The sequence below is a fragment of the Trachinotus anak genome, unplaced genomic scaffold, assembly GCF_046630095.1.
Source record: "Trachinotus anak isolate AG129_WGS33_773 ecotype Australia unplaced genomic scaffold, CSIRO_AGI_Tana_v1 ptg000033l, whole genome shotgun sequence".
In the NCBI taxonomy this organism is placed as follows: Eukaryota; Metazoa; Chordata; class Actinopteri; order Carangiformes; family Carangidae; genus Trachinotus; species Trachinotus anak.
Genome location: NW_027273884.1, coordinates 4,083,810 through 4,103,184, shown reverse-complemented (window position 1 = coordinate 4,103,184; position 19,375 = coordinate 4,083,810). Strand labels below are relative to the sequence as shown.

Here is a 19,375-nt window from a genome sequence, read left to right as displayed (position 1 = left end):
GGCTTTTTCTACACCAACGAAACAGCCTACGTCACGCCTGGGCGTTGCGACTCCGTCCAGGGAGGGGTCGCGTCTGGATAAGGCAGTGAGAAAGAAAGATCCGCCGTGACCGTCCTTCGCCCGGCGGACACCGGGACGTTTCACCGAGAAGCGCGGACACAGTGGAAGCGGCGGCAGTGAGTGTGGACGGGTGTACTTTCACAGTGAGGGGCGTCAGGGCCGCCGCGCAGCGCACCGCGGCTCTCACTTGCTCCGGTCCATTGACGCATGTTTCCTGAAATGGGCAGTTGCGTCAGAGAGCGCGTGTGGGTTTCCTTGGTAAAAGGCGCGTCAGACGCTGGAGGGATTCCCTCCCCGCGCGCCGTGGACCCGGAGCTCCACGGCTCGCGAGGGGTCCGGTTCCTCATCACCGCAGGGACACGAGGACATTAAAGCTCTAAGGAGGACACACACACACACACACACACACACACACACACACACACACACACACACACACACACTCTCCTGTTGCTGTTGAATGAAGCGCGCTCAGAGCGATTGGACATGCGGGGTTGAGGCTTCGCGTGATTTGGCGGCGGAGCTTTGTGTGTGATTTGGACAGGTGGCGTGGAGGCTGGCACAAATACTAATGGTCAAATGAATGCGGCCCGCTCCGGTGGGGGGGGGGAGGGAGCTGCTTCAAAGGGATCTCAGTGAAATGTGGGCTAATTGTAATTCGGACGCACCTCATAAACAAGGGCGCAGCGCCCAGAAAGTGACACGTTACACGCTAGGAAATGGCGCATTAAGTCTAATCCCATCCGCCACGGCTCCTATTTTAATCTGCAGCACCATAACCGGTAAATGCTGAGCTCTCCTAAAGCTGTTTGCCGCGCATATCTTTGCCAGAGAGAGTCGCTCCATCAAAAAGTTTCAGTCGGGGAAGTTATGAGGCGGGAAAATCATCTGCAGGGGGGTTTTCTGAGGTGACCACTCGCCGCGGAGGCATTGAGGTTTTTTTTGTGTGTGTTTTTTTTGTGCTTGCTCATAACCTGAACACGTCAATTCAACTGTAGGAACTGCAGCCCTCCAATATGTCACCCTTTCCAGACCGGGGTGTCATTTCGCTGCACTGGGCCACCCTTTGACCGTGACAGCCTGGGTGGAGGGGCGCTCACTGAGAGCTGCTCCAGCTCCTGCTCCTCAAAAGCGCGCAGATGTTCAATAAATCTGTATTTGAATGATATTAATTAATGATTAATGTTTATCATCTGCCAGCGGCGCAGCTTTCTGAACGGTAACGGTGTTGCTAAGCGACACAGTTTTTCTCTTAATTTGCCTGAGGAAATCTAATCTGCCATAGTCCTATAATTAATGCAGTAATATAATTTGAGATGCACCCATCGGCGTCAATTTGGGTAAAGCAAGGTATGGCGCTGTGACAGGTTCTGTTCCTATATGAGTCCAATTTTGATCTTTAAGTACATAATGAGATATCAAGCAAAAAAACTGGAACGCACAACAAACAGCCTTATGTGATGCCTGTCACTCAGGCGTGATTGCTCCACTTATTAGTTTCATGGATTTTGACGCTGAGTTACAGATTCAGAGACTTTATGAAAGCCGCTGGTTGCTTCAGCACTGCGGTGCAGGGGCGGAGCGGTCACCTCCAGACGCGCAGGGGAACCGGGTCAGGTCAGGTGACGAGCGGGCTCTGGGGTCAGTGTGCGCACTGAGGCCAGATGATCCGCGGGTCCTGCGCCACTGGAGCGTCGGTTCCCTCCATCACACATCATAAGGAATCAGCCGCATATAGAACATCTCATCCAGCCTGCAGACCACACACGCATTATGTGCACTGACAGACTATAAGCAAGAGGCTTACCTGACAGCGATACAGGTGCCCGTGACGCAAGAGGGCTGATGGCCCTAATGCTGCCTTCAGGTACCTTTTGCTAAATCCGAATGGGGAGATTATAATCAAAGTGCAGTCACCAGTCTGGTCAATCGCTTTACCATGAAAATATGAGCCTGTATTAAAATGACTTTGTTATTAATTCTTTTTTTTTTTTTTTTTTTTTTTTAAAAAGCAGTCTGCTTGAAAACCTCACACTCCATTGATTCTTCAAGTTAAACGCGAACTAAAGCAAAGAATATTCTTAGCATCTAAAAAATAAATTAAACTACAGTTTAATAGAATGAATGTGTAAAATGCCAAACATATACTATCGTAGGAAAATGCACTTTTGTCTGTTGTTGGCTGAATGTGTGATGTTGCATCATAAAGGTCCAACTTGCAGAAACGTTTAGAGACCTACGTTATTATTTAATAGTTCAAATAGTGTCCAGTTTATTTCATACACTTTAAAACACATAGGTCCACACCACACATTATGCTTAGGCTACTCTCTGTGGTGGAAAATAGCAGAGTGCATATACACAAGGAGAGTGCTAAAGTACTGTACTTTACTTGAGTATTTTCATTTTGTGCTACTTCATACCACTACATTTCTAAGGCAAATATCATACTTTTTTACAGTTTTTAAAGTAAGACGCACTGTTGCTGATTAAACTGCAAATAAAGTAGTTGAAACCAGCACAGCAGAATGGCATGTGGATCAGTTACAGAGGGTGTTTTCACTGTTATTAGTCCCTGTGGATTAAATTCAGGGGTAATTCAGGTGCAGTGTGTGGTAGTAAGAAAAGCCATTTGTTTTTGTTAAGGAAGAAACAGATTCAAATGAACTGTAAACCTACTCAAAGGTGCAATCATAGCATTTACAGTATTACTGAGTCACTTTATAGCTAAATTATTGGCAGGAAAACAGCTCAGTGGAACAGAGAGGGGGAGACTGTTTTCTCTGAACTGAAACATTTCCTCAAGTCAGCAAGTTCAGAATTCACAATGAAATTTTGTTTAATTTCAGTTTTTGTTTTCTTGTTTTTTTGCCCTTGCCTTCCCTTTGTTTTCTCCCCTATAGTGTCACTCATCTGTCATGTTGTAATACCTTAACCTAGATAATAGCTCAACATGATCAGCATGGCTAATCTCATGGCTCAGGTGTTGCCAGCAGGACACACGTAGGCACCAAAGTGCTGACTAGGGGGGTAGAGAGTGGGTTAAAGCACAATCAGTGTGACTGACAGTGGGATTTATTGTTGTGTTAGTGGCCTGTTAACACAGTTATGTTTAGTTGTGTTGCAGGATACGACACAGCAAAGGAGCAGCAATGCATGGCTGCTAAGTTTACTGCATGACACAGGAAGGTGGGTAGACGTGCCAGTGAGCAACGTTTTCCCTTGTCCTATTCCCACATTGTTGACAATAACATGAAATCTATTGAATTATATACCGTATGACTGGGTTTGGTCTGACAATGCAGTGGCAAACGTGCTCTCTTGTCACAGCAAGTTATGCAAATAAGACTTAAATAGAAATCTAATCAGCAGTTTCATCAGGATGCCCACTGTGAGAGAACATGGCTTTAAAAAGAGGCTGGATGCCAGACTGGCAGACAGCTCCTGTGAATTAAAGTAACCATCCTTCAGTGATTTCATTTACTGGTTGCCTTGGTGACTCCTGTAAAGCAGCGAGGCACAACAGCGCAGAGGATTAATTTGATCGTTCTTGACCTCTAGAGTGTGGGATTGTGGAGAGAAGAATATGAATTCATTGGCTGCATATCCTCCAATAAGGCCAATACCATTCAGGTATGCAAAAAAAACAAACAAACAAACAAACACAACGAAACTGCAGCTCCACGACAACATCTTCATGTGCAGACAGATACATTTATGTTCTGTCAACCTTCTTTGGTGTGGCTTTAGCCTGAATGCTAGATTCAATTTGCAATAACAATTAATTAACACTTGTTCGAGTATTCAGTGACAGCTGCAACTGGAAATGGATGAACCCTGGACATGTAGGAGGGATGATGTGGTTTAAAACACTGTACGGTCTGTATCTAGAGAGCACCTAATTAAAGGGACACTCTAACAATTGTACACAAGCAGATCATTTTAGTCGCCATAAGGAGAACTACTCAGACAGGGAAAACAGCTGTATAATGTCTTCTGTGGCTCTGGAGGGAGCTTTTTATAGTTCAGAAAATAACCCTGATGATGTCATCGGGGTCATCTGAGTTTGGGTTTGGAGAGAGTTCAAATTTTTAATAGAAATCTTGCACTACAAAGTGGATGTTTGGAGTTCAAAAGGAATGGGGCAGTGATGATGCAAGGACTGTCGAACCAAAAACACTAAAGATCAGAAGTAAGAACTAAAAATCAGGACAGGCTTAAAATGAGGATATTTTGGTCTCTGGCTCATTGATCTTGACCTTTTTTCTTTTTTTAAAATTTCTCTCACACTGTTACCGTCTACTTTATATTGGTACAATCCTAAATCACTGAAGAAACATTATTTTCTTGGTCTTTCCCTGGTTTAAAAATAAGTCATACATTATATCTGAATTGTAGGGTTATCAAATCAGTCTCATAAAATCATTAACCATTAATTGAGGTGTTTAATATTTCACAATTAAAGTACTAAAACTAGTAAATCCATTTTGACAAAGGCAACAGGAACTTTTCAAGGATGCAAAACGGAGACAATTTATTATAATAATCAACACTAAGTATCAACCAATACTGATCAGGTGTAATTAATAATGAGCAGCCATGTAATAATCAAGGCAGAAATGGTGATATGGGGTAGTGTGCAAGTATTCTGTTGTGGGATTAAATGAGAGTAACAGTGGAGTGGATGCTAGGGTGAGAAAAGAGGTGTGTGTGTGTGTGTGTGTGTGTGTGTGTGTGTGTGTGTGTACTTGTACTTGCTACATAGTAAGGACCAAAAAAAGTATTTTACTAACAGAGTGAGGACATTTTGGGAAAGTGAGGACATTTTGGCCGGTCCTCACTTTTTGAGACACCTTCCAATCACATGTTGAGGGTTAAGAGTTGGTTTTAGAGTTATGGTTAGAATTAGGTTTAGGTTAAGGTTAGCGTCAGGGTTAGGGTTAGGCACTCAGTTGTGATGGTTAAGGTTAGGATAAGGGGCTAGGGAATGCATTATGTCAATGAGTGTCCTCACAAAGATGGAAGTACAAGTATGTGTGTGTGAGAGTGTGTGTGTACCTGCAGACTGAAGAGAGGAGGAGGAGCAGAGAGGGAGAGAGGCTCTGCACAGGCACACAGAGGTGCATGTGTGAACATGTAGTGCGTAGTAGCATCTGTGATAGGTGCCAGTGAGAGTGGGGCTGGGCGACAGGAAGTGCGCATGTGGGTGAGAGAGGAAGTCCAACTCGAGGGCTAGTCCCAACTAGGCCTTAACCCACCTAACTGGACCCACTCCATCAAGCACTTAAGTCCCAATGTTGAGGTGGTGATGAGATTAAGACGAATGGGAGCGGGAGCGAGGGAGACAAACAGAGCATGTCTCCCTACAAAGGTCGCAAACACAGCAAAGACAACAGCAGTAAGACTAAATTCTACATGGATTACAGCGCACACATCTAAATCACCAATGTCAGCTAAGAACACCACTAAGATGTCAGTGTTGCACCTGAGGGGTGGTGTCCAGTTAACAGCGCAGGGTTCTGTGAAACCGTGTGGGCTCCAGTATAATTAACTGATTTTAAGTGAGAGTCACAACCTCAGAAGACTGAACCTTGGCGAGAGGTTGGGTGCAAACCACTTTGTTATTCTTCCTCCTGCAGGGTAATGGTATCTCTTTATACACATGTGATCCACCATCACAGACGATGAACTTTTTCATCACATCAGTCTCAAAGATTTCAGTCTCGGTTGGCTTGGAGACTCCTGTAGCTGCTATCGTAACATAATACTACAGGTCACAGATTTCTGGGGGCAACAAAACTAATTATTGTCATTTTAATAAAGAAGTCAGGCAATAAAATTAAATAATTCAGTGACCTAATTTTGCGCTGCACATGGCACGCAAACAGCGGGACGCAGTGAAAGGAGTGGGTTACCTCGCTGAGAAGCCGGAGGTGTCCCTGCAGCTCCTCATCGAACAGCTCACTGTGGCTGCTCCTTCTTCCTCCACTCTGCTCCCTGCTGATCCACTTTCAAAAAAGGCCAGAAATGACTGTTGTCTCATTTTGCAGATGCAGCTTTGATGAATGACAGTGGTAAGTGCTAAGCTAATTGACAAACATATTGCATTTCCAACAGTCCAATCATCGCAAACGTAGTCTGGACGGGCAAAAACGGAGACCCTGACTGGGTCTCATCAGCCTCAACTGCCAGAGGTAAAAGCAACACGGATAACAAAATACAAGCATTATTGACCTCTTGTCTTTGCTAACAGTTGTTGTGTACCGGTAGGTAAATTCAGCATTTCAATGCTATGTTTGTAGTATTTTGTGTAACTAATCAAATGCAGAGAAGACAATCTGCGTCCTGTTTGCACTGGCTTGCGCATGCCCAGTGTACATGAATGGTTATGTTTGTATCTGTTCACAGGTGTATTCGTCTGGACAGGGAGCTTCTGTTTTAAACACTGTTTTAATATTAAAACATAGTGCTGTGGATTTAGCCTACGATTGCTGATTGCTGGTTGTAGCTTCTAATTCAACAACCGACATGAGAGCAGTATGAATTTTCTTGTCTGATTCTCATCAAGAGAGCAAATTAGCGTGTTTCACCAAATGTTCCTATAATATTCCTCTAAGGGTTGAAGTCGAGGAGCCTGATGGACGGATTGATTCTCCAGATATAAATACAAACTGGAGGAAGGTCAAGGTTTTCCTCCGGTAATTATTGAGCTTGATGTTAAATATGTGATGTTGCTGAATACTGATTATGTTAAGAGGCTCTCCTTATTTAAATATCAGTCAGCTTGGTTAAAAGAAAAGGTGGAAGCTGGGGGAGCCACATACTTTCCTGCAGGGTGCAAGTGTCACAACCTGAAACCCTGCCCACGCATCAACACTACTCGATGTGTAGCTGAATCTCTCTCTCTCTCTTTTTTTTTTTTTTTTTACAGTAAACAAATGCATTTTATTGGATTTTCTTGATGAGACAAACAAACCCTTTTCTTGCATTGTTTGCTGGACCTCCAACTGAAAGAAGAGCAGCACTGGGATTGCTGCGAGACGGGAATTAGGGGGTGGAAGCATCTTATTAAATGCCATCACACAGAAACCAAATGTTTTCTTGGTTGTTTGCTGCTGCAGTGGATAAATAAACCGAATGACCTCACCTGGCTCAACTTCAGCTACAACTTGTTCTCGTGTCATTGTGCAGGTCCACGAGCTGGTAAATCAGAAATACATTTTGTCACAGCAGATTGCAGTGAAGCGAGGGGCTCCATTCTGTAATTTACCGGGCAGCTCCGTTTAATCAAGTGACCACAGGCAAACAGCCAAGTAAAGACACACATAAAAACCTGTATTAAGCACACACTACCTTCCAATCAACACACCCGCTCGCACTCTTGACAGTAACTTCACAAGCATTAAGGTATCAGTTCCTGATACAATGGAAGGAAGTGCGTCACAGGCACGCTGTACCTCGAGACAAAGAAGAATGGAACGCTGCTCGGGCAAAAACAGCAGAGAGAGAAGGGGAAATGTTGGAGCATGTGGTGGAAGAAGTGAACAAATAACAGGGTCTGAGAGAAGAAAAGACCATGAGTGGTCGGGGGACTTCTGAGCAGGCACCGAGCGGTCAACACAGCCACCTGCAGCTCGCAAATAAACAGGACCCTGGCGTTCCTTCCACTTTTACTGGACTGCTTGTTTTCAGTGGAAGAAAACAGAAGTCCCCCCTCCCCTTACCCGATAATAGAAACCGAGGAAAGGAAAATGTTGGCTGCCTGACAAAAAAATGGACTTTATATCTGCGTATTAGTTTGTTTTGGTCCTTCTGTGTGTTGTTTTCGTCGCTGTTGGCCCGAAACAGTCAAATCACATAGTGTTTCTGAGAGGTGCATGTCTGTGCAGACACAGCTCACACACAATGGGCAAGTTTATCTCACTCCGTCAACAAGGTTGTCAGTATAATTTATGAGTATGCTGGTCTGAGAGCTGTGCGGCTTGGAATGTTAATGGGTTTTGGTTGGGGAACTGAGTCGTCCTGCTGGTGTTTGACCTCAGCTGAAAAACTATCACCCTCCTCTCTGTGGCCGATTATTTCAACCAAGCCAACATGAAGTTTCAAGAGGACACAACTTCTAAATCTAAAAGAGGTGATGTTTGAGGTTGCTGTTTTCTTTAGTCCTCGAAGATCTTTAGCACTAAGCTTTTAATGCTGTTTTGTTTTCTGCACTACCCTTCCCAGAATCTGTGTTAAAGTAAAAGTGTGGGTGGCACAGTGACATCATTTAACCTTGGCTTTTCAGTTGATGATGTTTGAGTTTCATGGCTTTTGATCTGCTGCACTAACTAACTAACTAACTACGCGTTTCTTCTGGAAGTCTGGAAACACAAACACATCACTTCCTGTACAGCAAAAGAGTTTTCCCAGGAAGTGGTAAAAGTGTTTGGAACAAACACAAAAATGTTTTTACACTAGAAGTTGAATCATACTGTTACTGTAAAGACAAGAGACTTACATTTCTTGGACAAAGGATTTACGATACACTGTTATTCATGCTGCAACTGAGTCTCTTAATAAAGCAGAGCCGTGCTGGGAAACTTCACTGCATGTGCTGTTAAAGCTTAAGAGAAGATTAGAGCTGCTGGCATGTCTTTAGATGCAATCTTGCATTTCTCAGTGTTAACATACAGATTCCCTCACATATGCCAAAATCTCACTCAGTCTCTCACATGCTTCTCTGAGGCTTATCCTCCCTGTAAAATAATCCACATTGTTCTAGCTCGATTTGATCGGGTCCTCAATGGAAAATCAGATGGTAAGATATCAGTGTTGTAAGTGATTAGCTTTCAGACTGGCCCCGCCGCTGCCTCTGTGATAACTACTTGACATTCAGATGCCTTCACTACAATTAGAGGTTAGTCGACAGTTTTTATCAGACGCAGGAAAATGTTCAATCCAAAAGTATAATCCAACAAAGTCAGAGATAAAATTAAAAAAAAAGAAACAAAGCAATGTCTGTTTCTACCACACTACTGAACACAAAGCACAGGGGAGGAAGGGAATAAAATATTCACTGTGTCAGGAAGTTCACTCGTCATTCCAGCATTTCAGCCATCGTGAAATTACAGGCTGTGGTCTGTAACAGCAGAATGCCAGAGAACACCAGAACCTACCGTCCCTGCACCTGATGTTACAACAGGCCATTTGACGAGCTCTTTAAGGCGCCTCGCTCTCTTGATGGCTTTGATTTAATTCAACGTTGTTTTGGTTCCCAAATAGCTCTAGATGTTGATGGGTTTTTTTTTTTTTTTTTTAATTGTTTTTTTGTTTTGTTTTTTTCTTTCAAACAGATTAGCAAAAACATTTTTCGACTCCCTCCAGTTTCCTGCAAAACTCAAATTTGCCACTGAGCTGATAAAATGCAGTGGAGGGAAAAGCAGCAGAAAAAAACTACTGACTCACAAATCCAGCATCTAAACTACAGGGTGAAAATTATTCACATACAGGCTCCAGACAGAGTTAAAATCACTGACCAGCACAGGTAAAAAAAAAAACACAGGTAAAACAGAAGAGTGAATGGGTGAGGAGTGTACAGCCGTGTCAGCAGCTCTGGGAGACTGTGGTGAGGCACAGGTAACTGAGGTAAATGAACTGCTCTTATTTAGCACTTTTCTAGTCTTATTGACCACTCAGAGGACTTTACACTACACGCCACCTTCACTCACACATTCATACAGCACCTTTTTCTATGTGTACTTTTTCTATCACATGTACACATTCACACACCAATGCCACATCTGTGAAAATTTGGGGCTTAGTGTGAACAGGAAGAAAAATACAATACTGTAAAATACAGTTTTTCCAAATAGCAGAAATTAATTACTGCAATCATCAAAGGAAATGGGGTGAAATAGTTTTCCACTCTTTAAGAACCTTGTGTTTTTTTCCACCATCAAGGCTGAGATGGGAATCAGTGTCCTCAGAACATCTAAAAATAACTGAGCCTCTCTGGCAAAGTTCTTTCATATACAATGGAAAACAGGTAAAAAATATTTGAACAAAAAAAAACAAACCAAAAAAAAAAAAAAAAACAGACACTTTGGACAATTTCATTTAAAATGTAATATAAATTCTCAGATGAGGTTCTCTGATGAAAACCTATGACTCAGCTGAACACTGGGACCTGTGTGTAATTTTAAACTGCACTGACTGGTGCCTGGGGTTTACCAAACGAGTGTGCATTCAGGCTGATGCAGACGTCCATATGTTCTCGCACACAAAATTAATCATTCTCTTACATCCTAAGTGCAACTTAATGTTTTTGTCAGTTTGGGCTGCACTATGGCGGGCAAAAGCTGCAGAAAAGCACAGCCATAGAGTCAGCGACATTACCACTGGGTTTCTGAAGGCAGGTTTTGATGCTTGCTGGCATCTTGTCAGTTGTTTGGAGCGAAAAAAGACGCATTTCAGCGGCAGGGTGGAGCTGAAGTGGGGCGAGTAAGCAGCAGTCACCACTGACTGACTATATGGAGATACCTGTCAATCAAGAAATACACACTGAAACATACTGCACCTCTCTTGAAGCCTCAATATCTTAATGAAACAACAAAGTAAAGTCATCAATTGAGACTCTAATGTCTCATTAATCAAACAGAAATATGAAATTGCATGGAAGAACAGAAGAATTGGGGGGGTGGGGGGTGGGTGGGTGATCTTCTTCCTGGGGTCGACTCCTCCGGTGCGTCCATTCCTTCCAGCTCGATGGAGGCTTAATGTGAGTGTGGAAAAGTGGAAAATTTAATTAGGCTGCCAAAGGGGGTTTGTGTCACTTGGCACGAGCCATCCCCCACCCTCCCGCCACCACCATCAGCCCCCTCTTCCCCTGTCCTCCTCCTCCTCATCATCCTCCCACCCTCACTCACCCTTTGCTCTTATCTCATTTGTTGCAACACCCCGAGTGTTTGTACCTGTTTTTGTATTTTTACCCATAGTCCTTCAGGGCATGACCCACTGGGCTACGGGAACAGATAGAGGTCAACAGTTTACAGCTGCACAGATGTTGTGAAGTGGGTGAGATCTGATGTGGTGGAGCTGCCACTGAGCAGTGATGTGTGGATACACTGCTGAACGGAGAGAAGGGCAAACCCACTGACTGCCATTTTTATTTTGCTGCTTGTGTCACATTTTGACGCCACCACCACCGCACTAGTAATAGTTAATTTTAGATGGTTGCTCACATGTAGGTTTTTGGATAAGGGTTTTATATTTACTCACAGCGGTAAACCCACATGTGACACCGACAGGACATGACACCAGCGTTGAAAAGATGTGAGCGTGTGACGTAGCTGCAAGAGGACAAGATGTGGTTTTGTGTCTCACCTCTAATTTCAAAGTTGGACTTTTAGCTCAATTTCCTTTAAGGTGCCCTGTTTTGTTGAGCCAGGGTGCTGTCTGTGCTGTAGGGTGGGATTTACCTGTTAGCAGACCTACAGGCAAAAATGTACTGTGCATCGTGTGTGTGCACTGTCACCTCCACACTCCACTGCCTCCACTGAGACGTACTCCTTTACCAGAGTAATACTACCTGGCCCCAATGTGTCAGTTTGTTTTTAGTAATTTGATTAAACTTTATTTAATTATATGCATCATGTAAGCTCAATATAATCTATTTAAAATAACTGATACAAAGGGGCAATAAGATTAGCTGATAATGCAGGACCCACCTTAGTTGATACTGTGCTTTACTGGAGCAAAGTCCCAAATATTAAAGTGAAGCTGGGATTTTATTTCATACCAGCTTCAATCTCAGCCAGACTGGGTTTCACAAGCTATTCATAAATACTATTCTAAATTTGTGTATAAAATCCTGAAGCTCTTAATAACTCCTAGGGAATTTGAAATTTACAGTAAAACTTAAAGACTGTTACTGTGGCATCACAAGCTGTAACATAATGTAAAACAAATTTTTTTCAAAATGTTTTGTTTCATTTATACGTGCATTTGTAGAAGAACGTGTTTGAGAGTTAGTGGTATTCGGGGGAGAGGGAAATATGTGATTATGCTAACATGACCAATGATACTTGGTCAGAATGATTCTAATTTGAGGTGAACAGTGATTTTTTTATTTTTATTTATTTATTTGGGTAAAAAATCTCACTTTACATTAGTATTATGTTTCCGATTGGATGTGACAAACGTTTCATATTCCCTCTTTCACTAAATGAACATAAATAAATCTAACATGCCATATATTAGCAAGCTAATATAAGTCATAGCTCAGTTAGCTATGCTACGCTAGTTACACCTGATAATTACACCAAATAATCTCTTGTTAAGAGACAAGTTTGTGTGGTTCATCCTGTAGAAATATAGTGATGTATAAATCCACACATAGCAAATATTTGAATTACAACAAGGTCTGAATTTTGATTAGAGGTGAATATTTAATCAAACACAAGTTGGATGTAGCTCACATGCTTCACTAACCATGACTGTGGCTGAAGTCCATGAGGGAATGATCTGAAATTTTGTGCCGTTCACTCTTATTAGAAAATCTGTGATCCCTAATCGTGAAGGTACAAGTCAGCAGTAAAGCCTACACCATCCAATCAGATTCTGTTCAGCTGCATAGAGAGTCTGTTTGTCAAGATGTCGTTCGAAGATCATTACTTTCATGCAGACCATGTGCAGAAATAACATTCACACTGCAGCCGACATGAGAATAAACTGATGCCTGGGCCTCATCACGTGGCCGCATCACATCCACTCAGCCTCAAAAGAAAACTTTCCCCTCAACTCGTCAGGAAACGCGCTTCATCCCTTGTGCACTCTCCCAACTTCCAAACGCATGGATATTTATTTTTCGGAAGGGGGGGGGGGAAGTGAAGTGAAGGGAAGTTGGAAGGGGTGGTGGTTGTGGTGGAGGGATGAAAGAGTCTTGTCACATTACATGTACCTGTCTGCGCATGTCTTCACTCGCGGCTGTCATCTCACCTGACAGGTCTATCAGTGTCCACGGCTGATCAGAACGCGTCCCTCAGCCTGACAGGCTGAACCGACAGCGCGGCAATCCAGACTGACAGCTCCTCAGGTAGCTGGTGGAGGGAAGGAGGGATGGAGGAGGAAAAAAAAAACAAGGAGGGAGGAATCTGGGGATGAGAGGCAAGAGGAGTAAAACAACACAACAGAACAAGAGGAGTAAATTAAGTAAAGTCTGTGAACACTGAATTAATTCTTTCAGCATGACTGAGCTTTCCTAAATTTAACAAAACCACCTGATAATAAAGTGATTCTGACTGTTGCCAATCGTTACCTTTCAAACCTCCATTAAAGCTTTGAATCCTCTTTCTACCAAGAAAACACAGGTTGCCAGTTTGAGTATATTTAAGCAAATTGAGTCTCATCTTTTACGACAATCAAACACACTGAACCAAGGCCAAACCGCTTTGCTTAACGCAGAGAGAAAACACCTGCGGGAAGCGTTTCGGTTAACCCATGAAAGGTTTAAATCAAGCGTCTATGATGATCACACCCAGAGGAAAATGAGGAGGAGGGGGGGGCACCACAACCCCACACACTTTTCACTCTTTTGACAAAAATCTGTCTTTATCTTGTCAAAAGCCATCGAAAGCAAGCCCATCCAGAACGCCTCGACAACACGAGGACGAGACAAAACAGGAAAACCTACAAGCTCCAGAGCGAAGACTCATTTGATCAGCTTAGCTACGCTCTCCTGGCTTCGGAGTGTGCGAGGAGTAATTAGCAATTAACAATCAGGGTTTAACTAGATCCAGTTATTATCTGTAAGCAAGAGGGAGGGGGGTGGGGGTGTGGTGGGGGAAATATCTGCCGCTTCGACTTGGGAGTGCATTAGAAGTCCTGTGTTACTGGAGTTTGATAAAAAAAAAAGAAGAGTGAGGGACCCGAGCAGTAATTCTCTCATTTTCACGACATCTCTGGGCCATTTTTTTTTTCAAATTCCCAGATCAAACAGGCTGTAACAAAAGGCCCCAAATCCCCCCTCCGCTCTCCTCCTCCTGCTCTCTCTTTCCAAAATTAGTTAAGCCTCTCAGCTCCATCATCCTCAACATGGCTCGCATCAACAACCCTACGCTGCATCGCAAATGCCTCTGAAATCCACCCCTCCTCACACACACACACACACACACACACACACACAGACACACTCCTCTTCAACACCATCCCTCCAAACATGCTGAAGATATGGGGGGGGGGGGGGGGACTCCCCATATGTCACTCTGAATTTGTACTTACAGAAAAAATACAAAGTACCCCGCAGTCAGAGTTTGTGATTTCACCGCCTCCTCCCTCTCTCACTCGGCTAACTGTTTGTCTTTTGTCTTTTCTGTTGGAAGATGTTAAGTCAAAGGGCTGCTGCACGAAAAACAGAGATGAAAAACAGAAGCAGCAGGCGAGGCTGACAGATCGGCCGAATCGGACATGACGACGGGAGAAGAAAGTAAACAATGTTGAATGAGGCAGCTGTCCGCCTTTTACCGCTCTCTGACATATTCAGGCCTTTTGGAGACTCCTCGTCTCCCTCTGATTACCTCATCCTCGCTGCTGCCCCGGCTGTTTACCATCTCAGTTCACAAGGTGATGATTCAGGATTTTCAATCATCTCTCACACTCTTTCCCTCCTTTTCTGTTATCATTTTTCTGTATGCACTCCTGGCGTCTGTGCCCGCAACTTTTTGTCCACTTTCGACATTTTTTTTTTTTTTTTCACTCTTTGGAAAAAGTTTCTGGCGACCCGCCCGACTCCTGGGGGGAAGCAGGGTGAGTGATGCCAAGAGCTAACTCCGGGTTATTGCCCAGGAAGGTGCTTGAGCTTTAAGTGATCCTGTTTCACACACTTGTCAGTTCTCCAGGCTGGCAGGTCCTTACTGCTGCTGAGCTAGCTGCTTATAGGGTTGTCACTAGAGCGGTTAATGTTAATCTAATGCTAATATTCATGTTTGCCAGCTCCCTTGAGCTACGGACACCTGCTTCAGGGGTACACAGGCCTGTGTAGGCATCGCGTCCATAACTTCCATTTTATACTCTTTCCTTTGTTAGCATGAGTTAGGTTAGCTGTCCCACCACTCGCGAGTCCAGAGGGGATCAGAATTAAGATAAAACACCACTCAATTGCCCGTTAATTCCCTGAGGGAAAACGACCATTGCATTTGCAATTGTCCCTCAAATCAAGTCCCAGTCCAGCAAAGCGTGAACTCAGCTGGACCACAACAACAAAAAAAAAAAAGATAAAAAGCCAAAAAAAAGCACTCATCAATTTAATCATCCCCCATCCACAGATTCCAAGCTAATTATTCCAGCCTTTAATTATTCCATCCGACTGCTGTTGAGATCTCTTAAAGACGGCTGGATTAGTGGATTTGGAGTATTAGCTCGGAGGGTTGGCAGACCTCTGCACTGTGATTCAGGGGGCTGAGAAACGCATCTTCAAAAGGTACCTTGAGCAGCACCTTCACAGGATCATTACACTGGATAAATCCACGTTAAGTTGCTTAAGAGCGTGTAAAGGTGAGCCGTGTTCAGGCGCAGACACTTTTGAGGGAGGAGGCTAACCACATGTGACCTAAGCATTGCAGCTGTGACACGGTTTAAGCCACTTTGGAGGGAATTGTTTACAAGTTACTTAAAGGGCTTATGTCAACTTGAGTCAACATCAAAGACAGAAGGAAAACTTCTGGATTGGATCCCTTTTTTTTAACAGATTGGCGATGTACACTTCACGCACCGCAGTGTCATGGTCTGCATTCAGTGGAATACTTTCAGATACACTTCAAGCTAATGATTCAATTACTCATTTGTGTTTCAAACCGACAATTCGGATTCAGCACGTTTAGATTCACACATAACGTATGAATGAATCCACGGTGAGATCCACCACTGTTTCAAATCAGTCACTACCTTTTGAGCGCAAAGTCTAGAGTCGACTGTCAAGTTGAAACTACTCTTTGCTCATGCTTGTTAAAGATGCTACCCATCATCCCTCTACCCCTCCTTTGAACTCCTTCCCTCTCTAACATCCCCCCAGCTCTCCAAAAAGAGAGCAGCTCGTCCCGCGGCTGACAACATAGATGTTTTGAAAGCAGGTCGGGAAAGGTTAGAGCAAGAAACATGGAGCGGGGCAGTGAAAAAGACAAAAAGAATCTTGCTTTTTAATTATTTTATTAAGAGCCTTGATGCTATTAAATGCCCCAGATACATTCACCCTATAGTTCTCAATTAGACTTGACAGTTGCTGCATTACCAACAATAAATATAGCAAAGGGCTGTGCCTGAGGCCAGGAAGGACCCCTAACTGTGACCCTCATATTTAATGATGAAAACAAGCAAGCACACACTCTGCCTCGCTCAAGCACATGCATGTGCACACACACAGTCATTCTCTCTGTGCTGTGGCTCCATATTATACAAGAACATCAGGGTCCTTCAAAAGCACTCCTTTACCAATTCACACGATCTCTACAATTTATAAATGCATTACTGTGTAGAAAACTGGAGGGCAGAGAGTAATTTTAAGCTTTATTATGAGACTAAGAGGGTTCAAAATAATGATGATGTGTGATTTCAAAAATTATTTCCTTTAAAAATGTCCTGCAGTGTCTTTGCCTCTTTTTCAAAAATATCCATTTGTTTTCAGCCACATGCAGCAGTGCTTGTGGATGGCAGGTTGGTCCACCACTTGGGTTCAGACTGAAATATCTCAACAACTGGATGGACTGCCATTAAATTCTGTACAGACATTCATGGTCCCCAGAGGATGAGGTCTAATGGTTTGGTGATCTCTTGACTTTTTATCTAGTGGATGTTTTCATGAATCGATTGAGATATCTTAACCTCTCCTGGATGCATTAATGAAAAACCTACGACATATTCTTGACTGATGTTTTTTAAAATCCTTCTTCTCTTCTTTTTCTAGACATTTTTTAGACATTATCTTTGAATTCTCAGACATGGTTGGGTTTGTATTAAATGTCATGACAACTATGTCTATGTTATTAATCCATTTACATTTTCCAGTATCAATTTCTTAACAGTACAATGGCCAAATGAAAAAATGCAGGCTATGCACAAAATAATGACGCACTGTCAGAGGAGACACACTTCTTTACTGGGTAGAAATTTTGACAAAACACATTAACTTACAGTACAATCAAGGCTTCAAACAGTCAAAAAATAAAACACACAGCATTTTAACAATTAAAGGGCAAGTCGGAGATGATTTAAACATCGACAGTGGAGCCAAACGTGACAATCTGGTGAGTGGCAGACAAACAGAGACAGAGGTGTTTTGCATCCTCCCTACAGCTCATTGTGTAGTTAATAGTTTACATATTGTTTACATATCAACAAATTTGCAGCACGGCACCTCTGGATGGAGGTTTGTGAGCCCTAGCCTTTGTGGTTTGACTGCTTGAAGCCAGGTGTCATTGGCACAACACAATGAAACAATACTATTTACCTTTAGGTCAAACAACAGATTGTACAGTACAGGTTGTCAAAGTAAGTTCCTGTAAGCATATGGAGTTTCTTTTCAAAATAAAGGCCCTTTACTATTCTAGCGATAGTGATAATCAATCATCGTTACGGCTGGTTTGTAGCTGTAGCATGTTGCACATGACTAAACTTCCTTAGCAAAGTGGCTTCTCTCTACGAGTACAATAAAAAAAAAAAAAAAGAAGTTACTGACTAAGAGGCAACAACCTCAAGGCCAAACATGTGGAGTCTGTGTGCAAAAACGCACACTGTCATTCTCACTGTACTGTTCATTTGTGAAAAGTACTGTACCGTCTGTGCATACTCGTATACAGGTACACAATGGCATGCACAAACACACGCTCACATACACACTCCCACAGGCAACTCTCCAGGCATGTCATTAAGCTAGAGAGCACTAGAGTTTTCCATTGGCAAAGGCTCCCTCTTGGAATTGAGGGATGAAGCTCTTGAAGTACGCCCTGGGTGGGAGACAGAGAGAGGGAGGTGGGGGTGGGCACATGGGGAGTACAGCAAATGAAACATCAGAATGTGACAATAATTGTGTTTCAGCGGCTTCAAAGCATCAAACAAATTCACTGGGTCAGTCCCAGCCCCAGTGCAGTATTTATCAAAGTGCAGATTAAAGGCAGTGAGTCTTTACTTGTTACAACTACAAATGTACAAGAGACGTGTACTGTCTCTGTGTTCACACTCTTGGGTGAAAAACAGGAGACAACTCAAATACAAGCCAAAAAAATGTGTGGGAAAAAAAACAAGATATGTAGCCACATATTGAAGTGGTGCATTCAGGTTTGTGTTTGTATCAAGACTGCTTTATATACACTGTTTTTAGCCTGAGGTGTTTCCAAAATCTCTCCAGCGGATGTGGTGAATGCAGAGCTTTACATGATAGTCACAGCATCCACAGTATTGTTGAAATTTCCGTTAAACTACCTCCTTTTTAAGTTTTTTTTTTTTTTTTGGGGTGGGGGGGGGGCATTTTTGTGCCTTTATTCTATAGGACAGAGAAGATTGACAGGAAATGCAGAGACAGAGAGCAGGGGAATGACATGCAGCAAAGAGTCCAGCCAGCTGGGAGTCCAACCAGGGACTCGCTGCTCCAGGCGTTTGCGCCCACATGGTATGCGCCTAACCACTCAGCTATCAGGTCACCCCGTTTAAACAGTATTTGCTGAGCTAAAATTCAAATGCATTCAGTCAAATGCAGGAGCTAAGAGACGCGAATTCAAAGAGGTTCCCAGATTTTTAAGTGGAGAAATAAAGACTGAGCAGATAAGTAAATGACTAGGAAAGAAAGTACACAATCACGTAATCTACAGATGAATTGCCTTCTATAGTCACTCAGATCTTTCAAATAGTTACAATTATACTTATACTTATTAATCTTTGCCAAATACTGTTCAAACCACAGTTGACGCCTATAGATTTACTTGCATGGGGTCATGCGAGTTTGTGTTTACTGAGGGTGGAATATAATCTTTGAATATCAACAAATGGCTTATGTGTAGCATAGTCCACACATTAAGGTCCTGTTCTGTTATACTGTGTCTAGTGCATATCACACATTACGTTCACTTTGATAAATGACTTGGTGTGGCTTTGTTATAAATAGTTTTAATGGGCTCAACGGTCTCAGGAGAAAACTCCATAAATGCATTTGACTTTATAGAGAACAGAGCATTTTAGGACCTATAAAGAACTGATTTTACTTTTTAGGTAGGAGACCACCATTTTCCAACCAAACTTTCTATGTAGAAATTTTTTAAAGGTCCCATATTGTATTAAGGTAGACGTCCAT

The 19,375-nt window shown here is 42.9% G+C and overlaps 1 protein-coding gene across 1 annotated transcript in view; it reads right to left on the bottom strand.

Moving 5' to 3' along the window:
- Positions 1–17,166: 17,166 nt before the first annotated feature.
- babam2 (BRISC and BRCA1 A complex member 2) overlaps positions 17,167–19,375 on the bottom strand; it is a 75,452-nt gene continuing 73,243 nt past the window's right edge. The window contains exon 12 of the mRNA XM_071471103.1: positions 17,167–18,035. Coding sequence (XP_071327204.1) covers positions 17,972–18,035 — 64 coding nt within the window. The 3' untranslated portion in view covers positions 17,167–17,971. The remainder of the gene's footprint in view (positions 18,036–19,375) is intronic.